General features: G+C 41.5%; 1 protein-coding gene across 6 annotated transcripts in view; it reads left to right on the top strand.

Annotated features, from left to right (window-relative positions):
- Window positions 1-24,028, top strand: part of SLC8A1 (solute carrier family 8 member A1) — a 1,017,544-nt gene that overhangs the window by 778,425 nt on the left and 215,091 nt on the right. For 4 of the 6 annotated variants that reach the window (XM_069235056.1, XM_069235051.1, XM_069235054.1 and 1 more), the window contains one exon: window positions 15,786-15,892. In XM_069235056.1, the coding sequence (XP_069091157.1) occupies window positions 15,786-15,892 (107 nt within the window). Of the gene's footprint in view, window positions 1-15,785; window positions 15,893-16,630; window positions 16,735-24,028 lie in introns of all 6 variants that reach the window. The other 2 variants (XM_069235055.1, XM_069235053.1) reach the window with 1 other exon arrangement.

Here is a 24,028-nt window from a genome sequence, read left to right as displayed (position 1 = left end):
CACAAACGGGACGAGGTTTATACAGAAATCAATCGTCCATTTTAGAAAATATTAGCACATGTGTAAAACAAACCACAGCACAGATCCTCCTAAATCAATACCCTGCAGCACTATCTACAGCACGTCCCCGCGCCTGCGGTGCTGACGGGAGCCTTAGCGGAATCTTAATATACTCTCGTGTGGTCGCCTGCACAAATGAGTTTTGGCAGCTAGCTTTTCCTACAAAAGGAAAGCAACGCCGTCTTGTCATTGTAGAACCAAATCTACACTTGCAAAGACTAGATGTCATATAGATTTATCTCACGTCTCATTTTACTCAAGATACAATGCACTACGTGGTCATTTTAGTAGCCTGATTTGTACAAATTATTTTTTACTGCGCCGTCTCTCACCGTCTTTTACATTTCACTTGGAAACATGGAGTGATGCATTCGCTGTACTGTTTGTAGAAGAAATGACCTCTCCTCACTGCCGAAAGATGTCATCTTGGTCATGTTTCTGAAGGTGACCTACATGTGAGTCTGAATAATTCTGTCAGCTTAACCTTGCGCAAGACTATTGCCTACTTCAGTAAGGGATACCCGCTTCCCTCGAACATTCTGGGCCACATTACAAACACGCATTGTCAAAGTCAATAGGTTTCGCCAATGCAAAAATCTATTTGTCTTTGTCAATGTTTTTTTTACATAGTGGACACCAGTTGACCTGCTGTGCAACATGGCTAAAAATAAAAATAAAATAGCCTGCTAGGTAGCATGACTGACTGGTAGCAAACGCAACACATAACACAGTGGTTGATGAGAAAGTGGACAGAAGAAAGTTGATGATGTATCATGAGGTGTGAGCATACGTATATGTTATTACATCGGTTCTGCAGAGTGTAGCACACATAAACCGAATTGAAAATGACTATGTATGCTATAGGATGAAATGTAGCTGGGGAATTTATGAACAGTAGTTAAAATGTGTTATAAAAGAAAGGGTGTTGGCACACAGCAATAGTTCATAGCTGAGGAGTAGCTTCTTGGATAGTGGTATGACCGTTTAATCCATCTGTCTAACTCTAAATAAGGCCCTAACATCTGTTTCATGGATATTTTCTCAGATTTATTGAGTCTGCCCCTAACTGCAGCTTGTCCTGACTTTCACATTGTTAAGGCCAGCTTTACTACCCACTGATTACAGCAGCGGAATTGAGACGCCAGGGATGCTCCCTCACAAGTCATAATCACCCTCATCACTTAATCAGGAAGGTACCTATTGGATTCATGATAAAACACCTGGTTACACCAGAAGTGAGCTTGACTTGGCAAAGTACCTCAGGACTCAGTGTTCACGAACAACTAAATTGTACCACTCCCTTAAAGTACTCTGAAGCAGCTAAACATTGGACACTGTCATTTACGAATGTGAAACAAATTAATTACCAATTACTTTGTGAATCAGTGTTTTTTTAAAGATAACACTTCCTTCACTAAACTAGCATCTGCATTGCATACGGTAGGAAGCATCACATGATAGTGCCTTGCTTGTACTGTTGACGGGAGGATTGCAGGCCTCAATGTTTGCAATAGCAGATGAAGAGATGTCTCCTTCTGTTTGCCACTTCCACAAGAAGAACATTGCCATGTGCAAGTGATCACCCCTCTGGAAATAACACTTGACCAATCAGCACATTGTATCTGTAATGTTATTGCTGCAAAAGAAATGATGGTCGGGGTAAGTTATGAGAAGCTGAGAGGAAGATACTGTAATTCTAATAATGTCCAGCAGATGCCAACAAGGACTGCTTGGAGCAGACATCATCCCTAAAGAGCAAATACTGCAACCCTTTGATCACTTGTAATGAACCTTTAGAATGTCTTTACTTTTCACAGGACACCATTTGCTGGGACACCAGAAGAGGCTTTCCAGCAATCCTGGTGATGCTTCGATGCTAAATACAGCATCTAAGCAGCGTCAGGATTGGTCTGAGCGGCAGTGACTGCAGCTCACAACACAACCCTGAGGCCTGTGCATTTCTCCAGCTGGGCTGTCTTAGGCAGTCCAAACAAACATGCGCACTTAGTGCACACAATTCCTCATCCCCCCTCTAACTTCCCGAGGCCCAGCCCCGCTCCTCCCTGCACATGCTGGCTGAGCCAGCAGCAGAAAAATTAAACGATATTCAAATGTCCTTTTATTTTTCTGCTGATGGCTCTTAGCCAGTGGTGCGACGCTCCTCCGCCTTTGCGGAGGAGCCACCCCTATATTTCACCTTTCTGTTTTCTCGCCTGCATGCCACACACTTCTACCATCTCTCTTTTCCTTTTTAACACACACCTCAGCCCTCCTTAATCCTTGCTTATTACAATTCTACTGACAACATCCAGATCATCCTAAAACTGTAAAGTCACTTGGAGCTAGATTCCTATACATTAGGCTGCACCTCCAAGTCGTGGGTCACTGAATGTACTGTAACCACCTCAGGATTATGGCAAAAACTCTGAGTTTGTTACAAAGCAACATGAGCAAAGTGTCATTCCTCCACCCTCTGACCGATACACTATGCTTCCTATGTATTACACCCTTAAACTGGCTCTCTTTCAACTATGCACAGCACATAGAGGTGGCCTTCAATTCAACTAACCAGAGAGATTATGGGCCTCAGCAGGGTTATACACTACAATACAAATGTTCAATGTAGCACAGTTTATTGGCCACATGCTAGATAGCATGGTTAATGTGCAGGACTACCCACAGTCCTAAAGGAAAGGGATGCAAGGATGTGTGCCCTGGAGAAATAACAGACCACTAAGCAATAGGCTGCACTTAGTACAGAGTGTCCTGTTGGACACTAGCCAGCCCAAAAGGTCTCGGGGTTGGAATTGTCTGGCTGCCCAAATTGCAAACTATTTAGGGGTTTGAGATACTGATAGCTGACGATGAAAACCATATTCCATTGCAGCTTTGAGGTAAAAGTGTTTTGAAATTCATTTGAGCACAATTATCACATTGGTTGTCATTTCTCACAGCTCTGTAAACCTGGTAATTACACTGTGAATGCAATAATTTACAATGATCGTTATTCATCGATTTCCTGATTTGCATAAAATCTGGAGAAGTATCTTAATCCCTAGATTATCCTGATTTTTACTGGTGAATTAATCAACACACACTTTTAAGTACGACAGGAATATTGCCTAAGTACGGTTGATGTTCACAAATACTTTCCTAGAGAAATATACTTTCTAGGTAAGCAAAGACCAAGTTGGGGTCTTTCCTCCTGTGCTGTCGGGTTCTTTCGTTGTTGCATACCCAACACTGATGTGAGTTGTTTTCATAGAAATGATCTTGTTTTCAAGTGAGCATTCATTCTCCAGGTCTTTGTGTAGTGCCCTTGCAAATACCATGGTCATTTACCTCGTTCTGCGTAATCTGCCAAGAGTGAGCATGCCCAGCAGCCTACCTGCCCGTCTTTTTTGATATGTTTGCACTCATACAAGCCTCATTAGATCTGTACACAGCAATTTCGACATCAGGTGTAGGTCCTCAGTGTGGCAGCATCCCACCGCACAATAAAGAGAGCTGGTATAATTATGTACAGAAAAGGCTCGGGACAGACATGACCCTTGTCCATCGCTTCTGTGGCTTCTTTGCCTAGGAAGTACAATTGAATGCCATATGGCAAAGAGTGATGACAGTAACACATTGTCAACATGTTCTTTTTTGACTGACTATCATTGATGGGGTGATAAAATATGCCCAATCTCCGCATGGCGCACTTGACTGAGAGATATGTTGTATCAAAGAAATCAACAAGGCAGCCTTTCTAAAACCCTAAGTTAGAAGTCAGCAGGGAATAGCTTGGTCATTGGCAGGTATATTATTGATCTTTGAGTTAGTGATTTTGAAATGATGTGCCTGTCTTTTGACCCCCTCAGCACCAAGAAGGGTTGTCGAGGATCGTGCAATTTGTTTCTGGCAAGGCAGAGAACGATGTGCCACTGTTCCGTCACCATACCTCCTTTTTAACTTCTGAAACATGAAGTCCAGTATGTTCATTGCCATCCTGTCAACTGAAAGTGCGTCCTGGGAAATCATTCCACCACGTTTCAGTGCAAAGACAAGCAAATCTAACTATCACTGCCTCCCACCCCCTCTAATCGGGGCGGCTCCTCCATTTAGGTAGAGGAGCCCCCCCCCCCCGCCAGCAGCAGTAGCTGCATACCTTTTACTGACAGACGATAATAAACTATGTTTTTCTGTAAAAGGGGAGTGACCACGGGGGTGATGAGTAGTGAGGGGGAGAGCACAGCAATCCCCCTCACTGCGCATCTATGTTTGGCTGGGCGTCTCTGGCCGGCCTCACATACATGTGCACTGGGCTCTCTCCAGCCCAGCAACACAGCTGCTGGGTTGGAGAGAGCCAGCACAGGCACCCAGTCTGCCTGGGAGTGCCCTGACAGGGTGCTCCCAGCCAATCCCGATGCTGCTTTGAGCAGCGTCAGGATTGGCGCAGGGCAGGCTGGGAGCCTGTGCCTGTTTGCATCTAGTGATGAAGCAGAGAAGCGGAGCGGTGTGCAGCAGCAAATGTAAGTTTATTTTCTTTTTTTAGTTAATTTATTTTTTATTTCACCTCACACCGCCCCGCCCCTTCTGCACTTAGTGAACCGCCACGGCCACTAATGTGCCAATTTCATGGCAGTAGCAAAACAAGAAATGTTTAAGAGGAAAAAAATTGAAGGAACAAGTAGTTATCCATTTTCATAATCCTGTGCATCCTTAATAAAATGTGTTTCTCGTGAGCAGAGCTGAGGTGTGTTGAGTTATCTTTTGCAGGCATCAGCAGTAACTGCACTTGCATTAGGCATGCAAAGCAAAATCAAAGACTGAGGACTTGCATCAAACATTTCAGGAAGCACAATGTTATATGTGCCTCTTGCATGACGGCTTCTTTTGTTGAGAATTGGACTGATTATGAGTCAGGAGGAGTGGTATGACCATTTAGAATTCCAGGCCACCTGAGTCAGAGTAGGCCAGTGTTCCTGCACTGAGTTCACCCACATGTTTGAACACCAGAGCCGAGTTTTCCGGACAGTGATTACAACCCGAAGGATTACATGCTGTTTTTGGCTGCAGCCAAGCCTCCTTCCTCAATATTTTTTCTGGCAGGGTGAAGCATACTCTGTTCTCCCCTCCCATACTTTACCTTTCCCTATGTTCCGCTCTCCTCACACACCCCTCCCTCTTCTCCACCACACAGACAGAAGCGTTCCTTTACCACCGGCTCATAGCAGCTTCACTCAGCAATACAGTATCACAGAACAATTTAGAATTAAAACATGTTTTTTCCAAACAAATACTGATGGAACTGATGCTAACTTACAAAACTTACATTCTAGGGCAACCTTATAAAAATATCACTAATCTCCTGAAATCATTTCACTGCAAATCATCATACTGAGAATGTCCATTAAACTGGTAATTGCTGACAGTTCAAAGATCATTAGTGAGTTCATGGAGGGTAAAAGCCTTCGCCCACTAGGATTATGTCAGCACATTTTTTGAGTGATAACGTCATCATATGCTAACCACAGTAGCTAACTCTATTCACCTTCCTGCATTCCAGTCTAACTGTGGCAATGTTATTTTCTCACCACTTTGGTTTTCAAGTCAGCCAGTTAGCCCACCAGCATACACCTGCCCGGAAGGAGATTGTGGATGTCACCTGTAAGAAATTGAAAACGCAAAAAGAGAAATCATGTTTTTCAATTATGCACACGATGGAAGCTTGCAACATGAACTATAATTTTAAAAGTTAGTCCTTCATCTACGCAAACAAGTAGTTTAATAATATCTTACCTTAATGAATCTACTCTGGCAACAGGTCTATACATCTCCGAGCCCGGGATTTGGGGCTACATCCTTGTGTCGCTCAGAAACTCCTCTGCACCAACTTTAGTAAACAACTCAAGGCGCACATCTTTAAAGATCACCGCATCACAAGGTATTAATGCTAAATTTCCGCTCAAGGACCATCTATCCCCCAATCATTCGTTGGCCTTATCTTTGACTGTGAACTAGAACTGCATTTCCACTTACATACGCACATACAGATACACTCTGAATGAGAAAGCATATTTCTATTTGAGGGCTAATAACCTTGCAGAAAACGTAGATATTTTTGAAAAATTACTATCTTTGAACATTAGAGACCAAATTAGATTTGTCCATCTTCCCCTCCAAGAAGTTCGAAACTGTGGGAAGTGCGATAATTGCTTGCTTTTCCACAATGTCAATGTCTGATCCTTCCTCGAAAATATCAAAATGATGTTGTGAAATAGAACAGAAATGATAAAGCAATTATTTGTTGTCATTCCTGTCTAGCACCTCTTTAGTCCTCCCTTGTCCTTGCCGCCATAGTATAGTCAAGTACAATATTTTGTTCCTAATCTCCAGTATAATCCACAGAGTTGTACCCCTCAACCTGTAAGACATTTTTCATATTCCTCAACTAACGAGCAGGCCAGGCCAGGTGACATCATAGATCTGAACTGCTAAATATAGTATGATGGGAGCACGTTCCTCATCAGTGAAGCACAGCAATATGTTCTCCGGTCACTCTCCACATGAATAAGGGATACTCCTCTACAGTATTCTTCTCGCAGACACTGTCAGTTTCCCTTCACCTGCTCACTTGTGACTTACACACCAGAACCCCTCAACAGCCAAGAAGAACTTCAGGGACAGGATGGAAGCAGTCGTCACCTGGCTGAGGGAGAGCTACCTCAAGCTGAACTCCAACAAAACCAAGATCCTCATCCTGGGACCTTCATCCTCAGCCTGGGATGAATCCTGATGGCCCGCAACACTCGGAAAGTCCCCTACCCCCACAAACCAGGCACAAAACATTCACCATAATCAGACAGGTCAACTCCGTCACCTCCACTTACATCCACACCCTCCGACTCCTACGGAAGATCTTCCAATAGATACCAACCGACTGCCGAAAAACCGTGACACACGCACTAATTATGAGCAGAGTTGACTACAGCAACACCCTGTGTGCCGGAACTTCCAAGAAGAACCTGATGAAGCTGCAACAAATCCATAACTCCGCTGCCAGGCTCGTCCTAGACCCCCCCCACCAAGAACACATCACACACCTGAAAAACCTCCACTGGCTCACCGTCGAGAAGAAGATCAACTTCAAATTCCTTGTATACGCCTACAGAGCCCTCCACAGCAGAGGGCCCAGCTACCGAAACCCCTGCATCACCTGGTACTCCCCTTCCAGACCCCTCCGCTCGTCCCAGCAGTCGCTCGCCAACATACCCTGCATAAAGAAGTCCTCGGCTGGAGGAAGATCTTTCACACACCTAGCAGCAAAAGGTTGGAACACCTTACCTCTTCATCTCAGACAGTCACCATTGCTGCATCAGTTCAGGAAGGACCTCAGGACCTGGCTCTTCAACTGATCTCCGAGGACACAGCCCTCAGCACCTTGAGACACTATGGGTGAATAGTGCGCTTAAAAATATCCGATTGTACACAGCTGCAGATGTTCCCATAGTGTCTTTTCTTGCTATGATGCATTGCAATTTACAATGTAGCTTAATGCAGGGATCACTTCACACATCTGTGTGTGAGACACAAAAATTACACTCTGTAAACTAATAAGCACGCATTCACTGAAGCCAAGAATGAGTGTATTGATCCTTTCAGTTAATCCATACATCTTTTTGATCTATGACAAGCTATGAAGGCCTTCTTTCGTGTTGTTCTCGTCGGTCAGCTTTTTCAAAATTGAATTGCTGTGACCTTTAAATTAATTCCTTAATTTAATTTATAAGTATTCGTCACGCTTGTTCGTTATATCATGTAGGCGTTGTTGTCCAGCTTTTATTGAATATGTTAAGCTTGTAAAATTTAAGATCTATACTAGCATAATTTCTTGGCCTCTCAGGGCACCCTTGATTGCTTGCCTTTTCTTGCGGAGGTGAAGTGGGGGGAGTAGGAAAAAGTAAAGGGAAGGAGAGGCAAACTCTGCAAGACTTTTAAGGAGAGGACAGTGGGATATCCAGACACTGGGAGTCAACTGAGTAAGAAATGTTGTGTATGGGGGGAGATTAAGGGGCGGCCCACAGAAGGACGGAGGAGGTGGCACCAAGAAACTTAAAATTAAGGGTACTCACAACATATACATTGGAGTATTATGCAAGAACATTGACGTCTAAATTTTGACTGAGAAAAATATTGTGTCTTAAATATTGTTTGCATATTGACCAATTTGATTTATTAATAGAACATCTCTATCAAGTGGAGTGATATTTTTATTAACAAAATTGAGGCTGCAACATTTATGTCAGATTATAGCTTTGCAACTGATATTTGACATACAACCATCTAAAGTTAGCATCATAATGACAACAAATCCTATTGCTCACCTTCGATGGTTGATGCTGATGCTTGATGCTGCATGAGAAACACCCTGCTACATCATCGCATGGAGTACCACAATGCTGTCATCCTGTGGCTGCTTTTTGATTGATGCACATGAATGTATCACATATCAGCATAAAACAAATGAGCAGATTTCTTCTTGAGTGTATGGATATGGGATATCACCATGATGTGGAAATTAACTTTAAGCATCTCCACTGTGAGGCACAATATATCAACCAGAGTCCTTGGTCTTAATATTTCTGCTTTTTGTTTTCTTTAAAAAGTCAAAGCAGAAAGGATGACGATTCAGCACATGCAGGCAAATATATCGCAAATCTATATTACTGACAGTCGTGTCCACATGTTCCTTTTTCCTTGGGACGTGGGCAAACCTTGGCACTAGAAGGTGTTTAACACTGTTTAATTTGTAAACTAATAATAATAACAACAACAACAATCATCATCACCATCATCATCATCTTAATAATAACAAAGAGGATTATGATAATCATCATCATCCCTACTTTCATCATTATATCAGGGCCCAAATCATTTCATAGGATCCCGATGATGTTGCAGGCTGGTGTTGCCACATGCCAACACTCACTAGCCTTGATTGCATTTCCTCCACCAGTCCACTTCCTACATTTCAAGTCTACTCTTGCTGGTTCTTTTTCATCCTTGATTTCTCCCTGTTTTCATGCCTGTTCGTCGTTCTTTCTTCCTTTGCTGCCTCTCTTTCTCTCTGCAAAAATATGATGATGAAAATGTACTCCTGACCCCAAAATTCAGTGGTGCTGCCCACAACCTGCAAGCGCCGGCACAAATTAAGGACGGGTGAATATTGCAGCCTTCAAAAATGTACATCGATTTCCGTGTTCAGAAGGCAGACTAGATTTAAGCATTGGTCTGCACTCATTGCAAGTGCCCTATTTCACACAAAATATTAAACAAGTGTTATTTCATACAAAATAATAATCTAGTGTAGGTCAAAATTCAAATTGGAAACGTATTAGGAAATGAACACAGGCGAGTCTATTTATAGAGTTCCGCATGCTGGATCAGGGCTAGATACCCTGCAGTTAAACCATTTTACGTTTCCCTGAAGTGTCCTGTCAGTGCTGTCCTAAAAATGCCTGGAACGCTTCCAAAAAATGCATTTACAGTGTACAAGTGTCCTGCGGGCATCGTCCAAATGTTCATATTTGACATAGAATTTCCTCACAAAAACATGCAGCTGTTGTCAAGTATTCTGAGAAGGAAAGCCTGATTTGCTGAAAACGTAATGTTCTCATTCCTCGTAGTCAGGGCAGATTACACTGAGAAGAGTGTGTTGTGGCGGTTGCATCTGAGTCCGGCGACAGAAACTTTGCCAATTCTGAGTCCGTTTTTCCTTAAAAACCGTTACTTTCCCAGTGATGGTGACCATGAAAAGAACACAACACGATTCATTTGTTCATTAATCAAAACTAAAGGCATTGCAAGCAGTAAAAGCTCTAAGTAATTAAACACAATTCATAGAAAATTAAACAGTATTTATATTTTAAAGAAAAGCCAAGGCATGTCAGCTTTTAATACCATTCTCAGTATTAATTAAGACAGCCTGTTATCTCCTTATTTTCATCTCAGGGTAGGTCAAATATTGTTACATTTACTAAGGTTTTTCTTTATTGGCCATCTGCTTGACAATGCTTTGTGAAGGCGTTGTATGTCCTCCTCTCTCTTGTTCTGTTGTGTGTGTTGTTTTGTGTTACGTTGTGTGCAGCTTTGAAATAGAACCTAATACCTCATTAAAACAGTATATAATTTATGTAGTATTTCCATTGAAAAACAAATGCCCAACTTGAGTTCATATCCATCCCGTGACAGGAACCCGAACATAAAATATTGTGAGTGCATCCCTCAGACATTCTGATTGGGTGCGAGTCGGCACTTTCAGCATCCCCCGGAAGTAGGCAACCAATCACCAAAGGTTGAACAGCCGAAGCCTGAGCAGCAGAAGGCAGGTTGGAAGGCCATAATGACAGTGGAAAAGATGAGTAGTATCAGTGAGTAATCCAGCTACAAACTTTGACTTTGCACCCCTCTTCCTTGACGCAGTCACTTCTATTACCGAATACCATAGAAGTCACTGCTACGCAGGGAAAACATCAATAAGCCACATCGGATAATCCCTTCTTTACAGAAGCAGAGCACACTTCAGTGAGACTTAGAGAACTAAAGTGCCCATCATCTGTGTCCAGACCCAGACTATATGATGACTGACATAAGAATCACCTGGCTTCACCTCCACACCCAGCAGAGAGAGGAAGGACAGACTTCCACCCAAAGGAGGCTGCCACTTGTGGATTTGCCCTGATACCCCAAAAAAAGGGACACCGATGCAGAGAAACCAACCCAAGCAGCTGCCAGTGGACAAGGTTAGATATTTGGGCACTACAGCACCCAGAAGAAAAGAGGACAGGTTCACGAGGCTGCGTGGATCAGGATCCAGCGTAGATGGAAAGACCTTCATTCACAACATATTTTCTGGAGTTTCTGTTTAGTAGGCCTGAACAGATCAGTCGATGACAAATGGAAGGTTCTATGAAAAGGCCCATACAGTTTTGCTTCTTTTAATGTGACTGGAAAGTTAAAGAGTGACAGCGGACCAATTACTGCTCAAAGGAAGTTTCAAAAGAAGACATTTTGATGGAAGAAAGCTTTGAAGCCATGGCAACATTGAAAAGTGCAGGAATTACGTAATGTCTTCATATAGCAAAGAGATAGGTTTGATAGCATGCTATTTTCTCAAGTGTTCAACATTGACAGCTTTCACCTGCAGTATGCTCTTCACAAACAGCTTCAAAGTTTCAATATTGCCCTCTGTTGTATGAAACATATGTAAGGGAAATTATGCTGCACAATTCACAGCTTTGGCAGAACACATTATGTTGTCCAGGCAGTCCAGAGGAGGTCGAGACTGGTCCAAGCTCTTTCAAAGTAATTTATTTTGTAATGGAGAAAATGGCACACTTTGTCACTCATCAAAAGTACCGTTGGCCTCCGACTGTATTGGTGGATCACCAACCAGATTTCACGATCCAAAGCCTGGTAGGATCAGTGCTTAATTTGTGCTTGTTCTTTCCGGTGCTGATTACCGGCACTTATTTTTGAGGGTCGGGGCTTATTCTTCTGCCTCAAGCATTTGCTGCGAGAAAAGACACATATGGGAAAGGCGGAGGAAGAGGAAAACGAAAAGGCATCACAAAGGGAGAAAGTAGAAAGCAACTAGAGTGAGCTGAAGGAGCAGGGAGTCGCTGTAAATGTAATAAAGAGGCCCGAGATGGCTTCAGGATTACGCCGCCTCAGTATTCCGTGTTCGCACATGTAATTGCAGCAGCCGAGTGTTTAAGAGGAGGGCTTTGGGCACCGGCACGTTCTTATTTACAAATTAAGCACTGGGTAGGATCCTTGAAGAACCTCTAAACCTTCAGAGCAACAGCTGCTGCAGAGAAAGCTGAAAAGCTTGCAAAATGGGCACCATGTTTGTTGTATTTGCTACTTTGAAAACAAAAAAAACAATGGCCCTGTCATGTAAGAAATGTTGTTCCTGACTATGGGAGCCATGGGACAACTTTCCTGCCTCTCGTGACATTTCCAGGCAAATTCTGTTGATGTCGAACCATCAGCAGAGGTACTTTTTTTGTATTAATTGTGGGCAATTCTCAACCAAAAGAAAAATCCTAATTTTCTGCAGATTTTGCTTTATAGTTACTGTAAATTACTGCATAATTACCGTCTCTCTCTCCTCTTCCCCCAACATTTTATCCACAAAAAACTAGTGAAATCTATGTGAAAATGGTCAGGACAATCAAGAATTACTCTGGGAATAAGATACAATATCACAAATCCTGCAGTAATCGCACATTTATCTCTCATGGGAATCTCGGGAGGCAACTTGTATGCAGTGTTCCCGCATTATTTGTGCTGGAGCCCAAAACGTTCACAATTTCTTATGCATGTGTACAGAGTTTTTTCACTTGATTTTGCCACCCTTGTGTTGAACTGTGGAACCAGCTTCAAAACATCTTTCACGCCTTGGTTTATTTGTGAGTAGTGGCATTAGCGTGAGATGCCATATTGTAGAAATTGTTCTGGACATGCCACCTTTTTCACCTCAGTGGAGTCGAACATGGTGTTTTGTAGAAACATTCACAACCCTATCAAACTATGTTCTACGGTATTGTAATTAGTTATTGGTTCCCTTTCTATGCTCGCTTAAATTGACCTCAGTAGTTGTGAAGCTGTACACATTGCAGCTCTCCTGCTTGAGAGCGCTGTGAGGGAAAGGAACTTAATGAAAAACAAGGAAGGAAGCATGAGGTGGTCACAAGGGGTTCAACAAGTCTTCACGGGTAGTGACAGCCTGATTTGTAGGTCCTAGGAGGAAGGCAAGGAGAGGAGTTGGGTCAGGACCTGCACAAATGGAGCTGAGAGTTAAGGTTTGTTGCTAAGAATTCATTTATCTCTTCTGTTTTTCTTTTCGTATAGTGCAGACCTGGCCCCAGAGAAGTGGAGTACTTTCCATTTAACTAGAGAAATGAACATGAGTGAATCAAAGACATTAAGTGGAAGGAACATTGGATACTGAGCTAGATTTCATCTGAAGGAAAGTAAACTAATATAGTTATAGCCCTTCGTAGATGGACTATACTGGCAATTAGAGTCCCACTCCCTTGCGTCATTAATGCTGGAGCAGGCGTTTAATGGCTGGCATAGCCCACTACGGGGGGCTCTAGGGCCATAGTAATTTACTCTAACAGGAAAGCATTTGTATGAAATAAATTATAAGGCGAGATGGGAAGATGATGTGAGAGGGTTGTAATAGGGACTGTTGCTGTTCTAAAGTTGGGTCTGTGTAGCGCTCACATGTGTAGGGTAGCATATTTGTATGATTTCATTCCTTTACTTTAAGGCTATAGCTAAGCATCTTGGATCTTCAATGCTTTTGTTCACCAAAACTATGAGATAAAAGAATCTGAGTCTTCATCGACCCAGCCCAAAATACGTCAGAAAACACATATGCCCACTCACCCAGTTTTTTCTTCTCTACTTTTGTGAACCCAAACATGACTCTCTGATACGCCTCGAGAAAGCCTGGAGTGCAGCAGTCATAAGGGAGAACCACATGCTGGCTTGTGCCTTTTCGTGATGTAGAGCTATCAGCTTCTGTTAGACCACACTGTGACATTTGCTTATTTGACTCTCTGAAAGATTCAAATGGCATACAAGTGAACAGAATATTTCTTCCAAGAATTATAGTGTTTTGCTCTGACTCTTTTCTCACAGAGTCTCAATCTTCACCTGAAAACTCAAAGATGAGTATCAATCACCATCACAAGGAAGCACCAGAATTGAGCCACAAAACTGATTTTCATGCCCATACCACAAACTGCACTACACAATCTGAACTGTCCACAAGCAGGCAAGATACATTTTGCTGACACTTGTCACAGAAGGAAAGATGCAAACTTGTTCCGCATTACCAATCCTTGTTCCTACAAAGTGGAAGAGTTTGAGTCATACTCACTGGAGGAGTGGACCTCCGTATGCAAAGTCTCGATGTGTGTATGGTGCACAATTTGGATGCAGAGAATCAGTAGACTCGGGAAGCATTGCACAATTCACACTCACTGTGGACCTATTGTATAGCCAATCTCTTTCTCCCTAATTATTCAAAGGCTAGATGTAATGTCAGTTATGTTCAGAATTTTAAGTTTTTTGTTTTTTAAAATGTGACTGTCTTTCTGTTATTTCAACATGCTTTTATTGATACAAAATGGTGCTCTTCATTTGTAGGAGAACAAGTCGTTGAGTCTGTATTCCTAGTTACTATTCACAGCCTCAGAAGTAGATAATTAGTAAATAAAATAATAAATGCAGGGCCTTAGAGTTTATCTTAGCAATTTACAGCTGGTGCTGTTGAATGCCAGGGTTGCCAAATACCAGGGCTGCCTAGTGTTTATTCCACTTCACGCCTCTTTCTCTTCTTTTTTATTTCTCCTTCTTCTGACTTTCTCTCTCTTGATCTGAGCTAGGGTGTGAGGAGGGCAAATAGGTACCTGTGCCCCATAGTGAGTGCTGGAACGAAACACCTGCAACATCAGCACACAAATTAAGGATTGACGTGGCAGCGGTGTACATTGATATCCGCTATGCTGTTGGTGCACGCTACTGAAGTTTGCCTCCATATTGAATTTACTGCCTATGGAGATCATAGGTTTCTCATGTTTAATTTACTAGCATAACACTGTGTGCCAGTACTTTCAATAAAATGTTGCAAATGTAAATTGACTGAAGTCAATTGGGGATTTTACCATAGAAGTGCATGGTTTTACTCTCACTTTGTGCTTTGTTTTAAACTGTGGACGAGATTCAGTTTACAAGTTTAGTCTACTTCGAATTTTATGTCAACAGTGCCTTTCCAGCTAAACGACTGGACCGAGTTCAGCATGATTTATTCAGGCTGTAAGCAACAATAAATCATGTTCTCAAGCAGTTAAAATATTTCTTTAAATTAAAGAGTCTTCTCCAAGGCTGGATTTGTGGGTTGTAAGGTACCCACATCGGTTCGTTGTTGTGCATGGGTTGTCCATCCCCTGCTTATCGTCCTGTGCTTTCAGGGAGAGATATCTCTAGTCTCTTAGTCAATTTCAAATTATAAAGGTGAAGCTCAAATGATGGATGCTGAAGCTATTTCGTTACCTACTGGAGTGTCTTTTAATATTTTCCGTTTTTATTAGTTAACATTTTTTTTAAAAAAATAAGTGTTTCAAAATACGTATGAAGTATAACTTATCTAAAAAGGAACGTTTTGGAAATTGAAATATCCTCAAAGTGAAAAGCAGAGCACAGTGACAAATGTTTACAAGACCTCTCTTGAAATGTGGTATGATATTTTGAAATGTGCACGTTGCAATTCAATGTGGTACGTTACTCTGAAATGTAATACGTTACTTTGAAATGTGGTGTGTTTCTCTGAACTATGTTACATTACTCTGAAATGTGATGTTACACAGAACCGTGGTAGATTAAACTGTAGTATGATATGTTGCATTTAAATTACCTTATTGCACCGAAATGGTGTATGTTTTTCTGAAAACTGGACCGTTACTCTGGAACGTGGTACCTTGCACTGAAATTACACGTTTCTGTGCTTCAGATGTATTTGGTGCACTCCCACTGTTTCAGTCTTGTGTAATGGCTTGCTCTGACAGACTAGGAACCTTTCTGTCCACTTTGTTTTCTTTCCTTCTGTTTCTTTTCTTTTTCCTCTCTACTTTGACTCTTCAATCTGCCCTATTCTTCTGTTTCAGCAAAACGATATTAGTGAAAGTGATTGATGATGAGGAGTATGAGAAAAACAAGACCTTCTACCTTGAGATTGGGGAGCCCCGCCTGGTGGAGATGAGTGAGAAGAAAGGTGGGGAACCTGCTCCCAGGGCCGAGGCTTGAGACTCAAGCGCCTCTGGGTGGCCTTCATCCCACATGGATGCCTGGCTCTACCTCTTCCATCGAGCCTGATGTGCACATTCATCTACTATGTAACTAGGCAACATTGTTCATAACTGGGAATCGGATCAAGGGACATTCCATCACAGTAATTCTGCGCACCCTAGTTCATCCTCTGTGCATCGTTTCATAGAAATGTTCCTAACTGATCAAACTGTTGTGGAAGGCATAAAAAGGGTTACCAAGTTCTGAATGATTAGGAAGAGATAAGATTGCAGATTTTCATGTGAAAGCGGATAGTACTCAGTGGTGTGTTTTTTACTATTTAATTGACTGACCTGTGAGTGTTAAAGCCGGAGTGTTGCTTTGACCAATGCTTTGGTAAAAATCAAAGGCATTGAATTTATTTGAGGCTGTCTCTTCCCTCACTCTCTTTTAGAGCCATTGTTTCTTGGTATCAGTTTTTCTAGATTCAAATGGTTCAAGCCTAGCCGATTCACTGAAGTCGCAAGAAGAAATTCCCCATGCCAGCGAACTGATTCCCAGTTATGCAATATGCTTTGTTATATACTTGAAATGATGCCAATGTGCTGCACCTTCCTCCTTCCCTCCCACCCCACGACATCACTATAACTGTCCATCTTGGTTTGCTCTAATGCATGATTGTGTGACTTCAACCATATGTTCCCTTTGTCTTGTGTCCCCACAGGAAGTGCATTACCCTTAGAATACTTGATCGTGAGGAATACGAGAAGCAGTCCAGTTTCTTCCTTGTGCTTGAGGAACCAATCTGGATGCGCAGAGGACTGAAAGGTGTGAGAGTATAACAAGAAAGACCACCGAGAACCAGTCCTCTTCTCTGTTTGTGTCGCCCTACTCTCACACTGGCTCTCTCCTCTCTCTCGGCTTCCGAAATCTTTGCAGTGTCTCTTGTGAAGCTTCTTTTATTTGTTGGGATGAACGTGTACCGAGTAGGGATCCCACTAAAGTCCAGTTTAGAGTTCGTTCAGCACCACAAAGTACTCTGAAAGTTGTGTAATCTTCAGTTCAGAGTGACACCCATTATTGTAAGATCAATGCTACCTGCAGAAAATGATATCCTCACACGCAGCTCACAAAACGAGCACTATAGCAAAAAGATTACAATTGTAGAGTGACAACCTAGTCCGTTAACTACATTCACAACACTTAGCCAACTCCAGTGTTTTCATTTAATAAACATTGCTATCAGTTAATCATTTAACGAACAAATACAACCGGGGCAGTCACTAATTTGTATTAAAGTTCCTTGGAATTAATTTCTGCTACCTAATTATCACCTGAACTGAAAGCAAGGGCCAAAAATAATGGAGGGGGCATTTAATGTATAGTACGGACTACCATAATAGGTTATAAGGCTATTCGAAATTTTAAACTTATGTCCGCTGACTGTACTAATAGTAAACCTCATTGACTGCTACGGGAGATGCAAACATCAAACTGGTCCCAGAATGTTTTCCAATTGAGTCATTCTCTGGCTCCTGGTGAAAATGAAGGTCATTTGCTAGAAAGGACGCAATCATTCCACAACATGACTAATAGTGGGGACCTTAGGTGGATGTATGGGGATACCCACTCACCCATCCTACAATCAAAGCCTCTTCCAGTCCGTACAGACTCTACAAGTCGTATGGTGAACTACAGAGAGAGGTGCACTTTTGGGTAGTGGAATGGTAGTGAAACATGGCCTAAACCTATTTGTATTAGCTGTGAAAATTCTATTGTTTGGGCTTGGCTCCTGATTGTCAAATTCAGGCTATAGTAGGACACCAATATTGTAGACCTAATATCAAGGGACAAAACATCAAAAGGTAGGTATGTATATAATGTCTATACCTAAACTCACATCTATGTGCCTGGACGATATATGAATATATTGTCCAGGCACATAGATGTAGAATTACAAATAGTAAATCTATACTTCCCCTCTGTGCACTTACCTTTCAATATTTTGCCCCTTGATATTTTTTCTACTATATCATTGTGCCATAGTATTCTTGTAATCAGTATTTAAGAGTTCAATCGATTGTTTACAATGGAGCTCATGACATTCCAATATGTTAAATGAAACCAAAGGCTTTAACTGTAGTACTTTTCTAGCATGGAGTCACACGATCATTCTACAGGCTGGAAGCATACTTCTTATCTGCTCAAAGCAACAGTTCTGATTATTCATCAACACTGTTTGTAGGCCATGGATCCATACTCATACTTAGACCTGATCTTTGACGCAATTTGAACAGTTAGAGGGAGTCTGACATGTATTCTTACTTTTATTACAGGACGATCTGTCATTTCAAAACTCTTACTTTGCTGGGATAATATCATAACTGTGACAACCTTTTCATAGTTCAGGAATATGGCATAATTCCTGTAATTTATCAATTTAATCCAATGGAAGGTCCATTCTAAACCGATTTGATTCTCACCAGCTAGTTAGTCTCCAAGAATGCCAGTGTTTAATCAATGACAGCACCACAAAACTTGAACAGCCAGGGCCAGTTCGTACATGTATGTTGTCAACATCTTAAAAAGCTTCTCACGCCTGAAGACGGAATATGCTTTGACCACAGAGAACCGTGTTTGCACTAAACCCTCACATTCTGAGCAACAGAAACATTTTATTTTATTGTTACTGCAGACAATCACACAGTATAATCCGATATTAAACTAAGTGCTTTCAAGAAACATTTACCTGTTCGAAAATAACAAACAATGTAGTGGGAAACATATATAAATTACACGTTTGGGTATTGTTTTAATTGCAGAACAGGCAGCACGAAAGCGAATCAAATTCAAAATATTCTAATTCCAATCAAAGCACATTGTTTACTCGATGTTGCAGGACAGTTGCAAAATTCTTTGAGTTTTTCTAATGCCCATTGTTAATTAGTAAAAAGAATAGATGATGGACGTCCATAATCATCTGCTCTTTTTGCCCTTGTTAATTAGTCGACAGATCATAAAAGTTATGCAAAATTGCCCATACTATTTTCAATCAGAACCAGGGCCAAATTTAGCAGGTTCAAAAACTCCCTTTGCTAAAACCCTATATTTTGAACTACAAAATTACCAGGTGGCTTTTCCTCTTATTGTGCAAATGGCAATCCAAAATCGCCAAAGTAGGTGTCTCCCGATTGCACTTTGTTGTGCGGTTGTAGATATCATATATATTCACCCAGGCTCCTCCTCTTCTCACAACCAAGCCAAGAATGTCTTTGCTATTTACAACCAATCTTTTTATCTCCAAATTCAAGCTAAGTTTAACCCAAATAATCAGCCCACCAGACAGGCACCCCATTTTGAGGCTATAGTTTGTGTATCCCAGTCTATGGATCGAATTGACAGCCCACGTCTCCAGTATGAAAATTAAATCATATTTATAAACAATCCCCACTCCAGATCTACTACTTTATTGTTTAACCCAGCTTTATTCCAACATAATACGATACATTCCATTAGCACTGAAGTATCAACTTCAGCCTGTCATCCAACCCTAACTTTGGACTCTGTTCTCAATACATTTTGATGTGCTAGTGGCCTGATGCAAGGAATGGCATGCAAATAGCTAAAGTAAGGAGGTGTCTGTACTAAGTCCCTGGACCTTCAGCCAGATTCAATTCCCCTTTGGTCCCCCTGGTTTGTGTCGAGCTTCACAGAGCAGGTCCCACTCAAACATATCTCAGTATCTATTGCATGCCCACTTACATGATCATTATAGAGTCAATCCTGGCTGACAAGATCAGTGAGGGTCTGAAACATGTTATCGACGGGAATATTATACAGAGGCTTCGACTCATTTTAACTTACATTGAGCCCCACCACTCACTCTTTTTTGGGGTCATGGCCCACTTAAATGTGAGTAAATAAACTTGAGCGGGACAACCCTCACACCGGTGCTCAGCCTGTGTAGGTTAAGTGTGTTCCCCCAGTAGATTAGCTTGATACCTACTGCTAATTACTACACAATCCCCCCTTTTTTAGTTTTAGCCAGAGGCCCTATCCACCCAGTTCTTCTCACCATCAAAATGTTGCTATACTCATGCAGCTTAAAATCCGTATTCTCTACTAGCCAGTGGCATATTTTATTTTATAGTTCAAATAAAGTTTCTTCTTTTCTTCCAGGACTTACATGGGGAATATTTATTAGGACCATTGCATATGGACAACAATCAGGTGGCATGTCCAACCTGTCGTTCAAGTGGGCATGGGTTTGTGCCTACTTGCTAGCACTTTGCCATGGTTAGTCCCTCTCTCTTTTCCAGCCCCTCCTGGGGTCTACCTCTTTGCCAAGCACCAGTGTCTTCTCTATGGGGCGTTAGAACTACATAGCTCTGGGAACTTATTTCTATATGGGCTGCGAGCCCAGCCTGTGTGGCCTCTCCTCCTCCCACTCTACTTGTGTCCCTTCCTAATCATGCTGAAGCTTGCTTGGATCTAATGGTGGATGCTCGCCCCACTGCAACCCTGCCCCCATCCACTAGATGTGTCCGTTCTTTCATTGTGTATACCACAAGGTGGTAGAACACTAGATTCATAGGCCAAAGAGTCACTGTTCCTCGTATTACCAGGGCATACAAGGGATACGCCCTGGATAACTTTGTCTCTATCTCAGCCAATAGAGCAACAATCCCAGTTGCACCGAATAAAACCCAAACACCTACCACATCGTCTTTAGATGGGTTCTTGCAACGTGTGTGTGTTGGTGTGGGGGGGGTGGTGAGGTTAACAGCAAAGAGACAGAACTGGAGGAACACCATTTTTCTATCACTTCATTGTCTCCCCCAGCTGTTCACCTGCCTGAGAGGCAGTTGCCAGTTGTATTGAGGGAAATGCCTTTGGCCTTGAACGGCTCTAGGGAACCAGAGGAAGTTTAATCCATGCCACAGGGGGAGATGAAATGGTCATCCAGCTGGAGCCTGCAATCTCAGTGGTCTCTGGCAACCAGGGGGAGGCCTTGCCAGGGAAAAGAAAAAGGGAAGAGGTGGTAGGGCAATACGCCCACGTACGAGCATTGTGACTACTCCCGTACCACACGATGGGCTGGCAACTGGCTCAGGAATTAAGCTGGGGCACTGATGGAGGATCTCTATGTCAAAATTCTATCAGCTTTAGAAGATAAACTGGCTCTGATTTTCCGCTTCCCCATCTTCGCAGGGTCGAAAACAGTCACTCACAGACTTGCTGAGCCGCAGACAAAGGCAGAAAGGATTATACCTAGTTATGAGCACTGCCAAAAAGGAGACCACAGTGTAGAGGGGCGGCCCAGCCTCTTCCCGTCTCTTCCAGGCGAAGACAAGCTCGGTCTTAGACCGGTCTTCGCCCAAGCACGCGCCCGGACGAAGGTAAACACATCCGGACATTCTGTCTGCACTGAGGAGTTGTCAATTGCTAAATGAACATTGAAGAGAACAGCTGCAAAACTTGCCAGTATCATGACAGACAATATTTTACTTATTATTTTCAATCAAAATGTTCGTGTTTGAAAAAAATATCTTTTTGATAATTAAACCCAATTAATCAATATAGAAAGGCATATTGGTTTATGATTATTATTTGCCAGCAACGTCATCTTAGGAGAGTAACTATAAATCATACGAACTTAGCCTACTTATTTGTCAATATGTCATGAGAAAACCCTCACTGGGACTGACGGACACTGTTATACTTTACTTCTTCCATACATTTATAGCTTGTGACTCATTTTGATCTGCAAAGTATAAGGTCATATTATTGCCAATTTTATACTCCGAGTACTTTTGATACAAGCAATGCCTCCCAAAAAAGTTAGATTCAGCAAGCGGATAGTTTCGTTCACATATCCTGGGAATCCCTATGAACTCGATCAACGAGCTCAGCAGGAGAAATCATTATTTACCGGGAAAGAGTTCTTCCTTGAGATATTGTTGCTGATTGATAGCAGAAGCCGACTGTGAAACTAAAAAGCCACAGACTGAAGCAGTAATTTACCAATTGATATCCCTCTACCAAAAATGTTACTAGAAAGTTATCTCCAAATGTATGAAGGCGTCTTTTATGTGGCGCGTTCTTAATTACCAAAGTACTTTTCCTGTCAGGTAGTGCTTTGAACGGCATAATAGATTTTTGGGAAGGTAAATTTATACCTGCATAAACCGCTGCTCTCCTAATTATTTCTCGAAAATTCGATTTGTACTACCAGCTGCATTCTTTTATTGGAATTTAAAAGAGAAGAATAGTAATTTTGGACAAATGTAATACTTGTTAAACAACAATTGAAAAAATAGAGATAAAATATATAACCTAGCAGCAATAATTCCAAGTAATATAACATAATATTAGATAACATTTTGTATAATAATAACAATCCATAACTGTACGTTAGAAAACTGCCGCATAAAATCTTAATATGGGTTTGATGCATATGTAATGCATAGATATTATATTGAAAATCAGCAAATAAAATATTAAATCTGTGTTTAATTATAAAATATTGGAGAACATAAAGAGTGATAGAGCCAAAGTAGGCAACTAGGGAAATCTGAATGAAGAAAGAAGAAAGAGAAGTACAGAAAGAGAACATTAGGACATGAGCATATTTATTGAATGCAAAAAACGTATCTTTAGGTATTTAAACAGTCCTTTCCATATATTTTACTGAGACCTAAAACGCTTACTGATACGCAATTAGTGAAACAGTTACAACGAAAACAAGCTGTGGCCTGTCCTGCATGAAAACAATGGCCTTCTAGTAGGAAAACCTCTGGGCTAAAGTCCTGACTTTGCTCTTTTGTTCAGTCATCATATAGTTGTTTCAGAAAGATAAATAGTCTTCCTTTCTCATGGCCTAATATGCTAAAGACGTTTCAGTCTGATCCAGAACGCATGATAATTATTTATTAGTAGCAGGATATCACAAATATGAGTTACAGCCCGGAAGCGTGCTAGGGTTTTTTTGCACTGAAGGCAAAGAAGCATTTCTCTTCATGGAGCCCTCTCCATAAGCAGAATAGAAACGTTAAGGGCTTTTTCATTAATTCAGCACTAGGTGGCACCCTATGCCTGCTGTCTGACTTCTCCGTCTGGAAGCACAATCCAGGTAACAGCATACATATACCCATATACACATCCCCACATACACATTCTGGCTTCTCTCCACTCCCCACCTCAGCCATGAACTGGCCCCAAGTGGCTCATTATCATCACCCCGTTCACAAGCACCTGCTTCAGAGATGGTATGTTTGGAGCTGCACAGTAATATATCACGAGGGTCCGGCTCAACATGTGAATGTTAAACATGGAATAGAGGTTGCATATACCATATCACACACTCACCTTTACCCTTACTTGAGTCATGGTCTATTTAACATCATTTAATATAAAGTTTATTACATTCTTAGCTTTGGCAACAGTGCAAGTGCCACCAACGAAAATGCTCAATGTTTTGGTCCAAATCATACATTCGTAAGCATAGCATGTGTTTTATTTATTTTTATCAGGATGAACTCTGGCTTCCCCCTCTTCCTAAAAAAAACCAGAGTGAATACATAATTTATACGAACCATGAAAAGTAATTATTGAATCTGAAATCATCACAGTGAAATAATGTTTTTTAAACCAATGTTATTTGCAATAATAGTAGCTAAGTATGTGTACTTGTGCTCACATGCATGTGTTTTTACGTATTCTACGTGTATTTGTGCGTGGTATACGTATATCTCAAAAGAGTGACAAGAGGTTATCTCTTCACCAAAGAGACATTTATGTCTAGCAATCCACAAATATGTGTATCCTTAAATACCAATCTCCTCACACGTATGAAATAAATATATAAGTATTTATTTCTGTTGCTTAAATAGTGCTAACATTTTACTAATACATTTTAGTGGTCAATAATACTGATTTGCATGTATGCCTATTCTACAATAACATCCACCAACATATCACCAAGGTAACCATAAGGGTAGCACAGATTCATTGTTCTTGCCATGTTATTCATTATTGTTGAGTCGACATAAGTGCAATGAGATATTAAAACCATGCTCTGATGTGCTCATGATGCATGATATGGAGACACTTCTCAAATAGG

This window comes from Pleurodeles waltl, chromosome 5 (genome assembly GCF_031143425.1).
Source record: "Pleurodeles waltl isolate 20211129_DDA chromosome 5, aPleWal1.hap1.20221129, whole genome shotgun sequence".
Classification (NCBI taxonomy): Eukaryota; Metazoa; Chordata; class Amphibia; order Caudata; family Salamandridae; genus Pleurodeles; species Pleurodeles waltl.
This window is presented reverse-complemented; position numbering and strand designations above follow the sequence as displayed.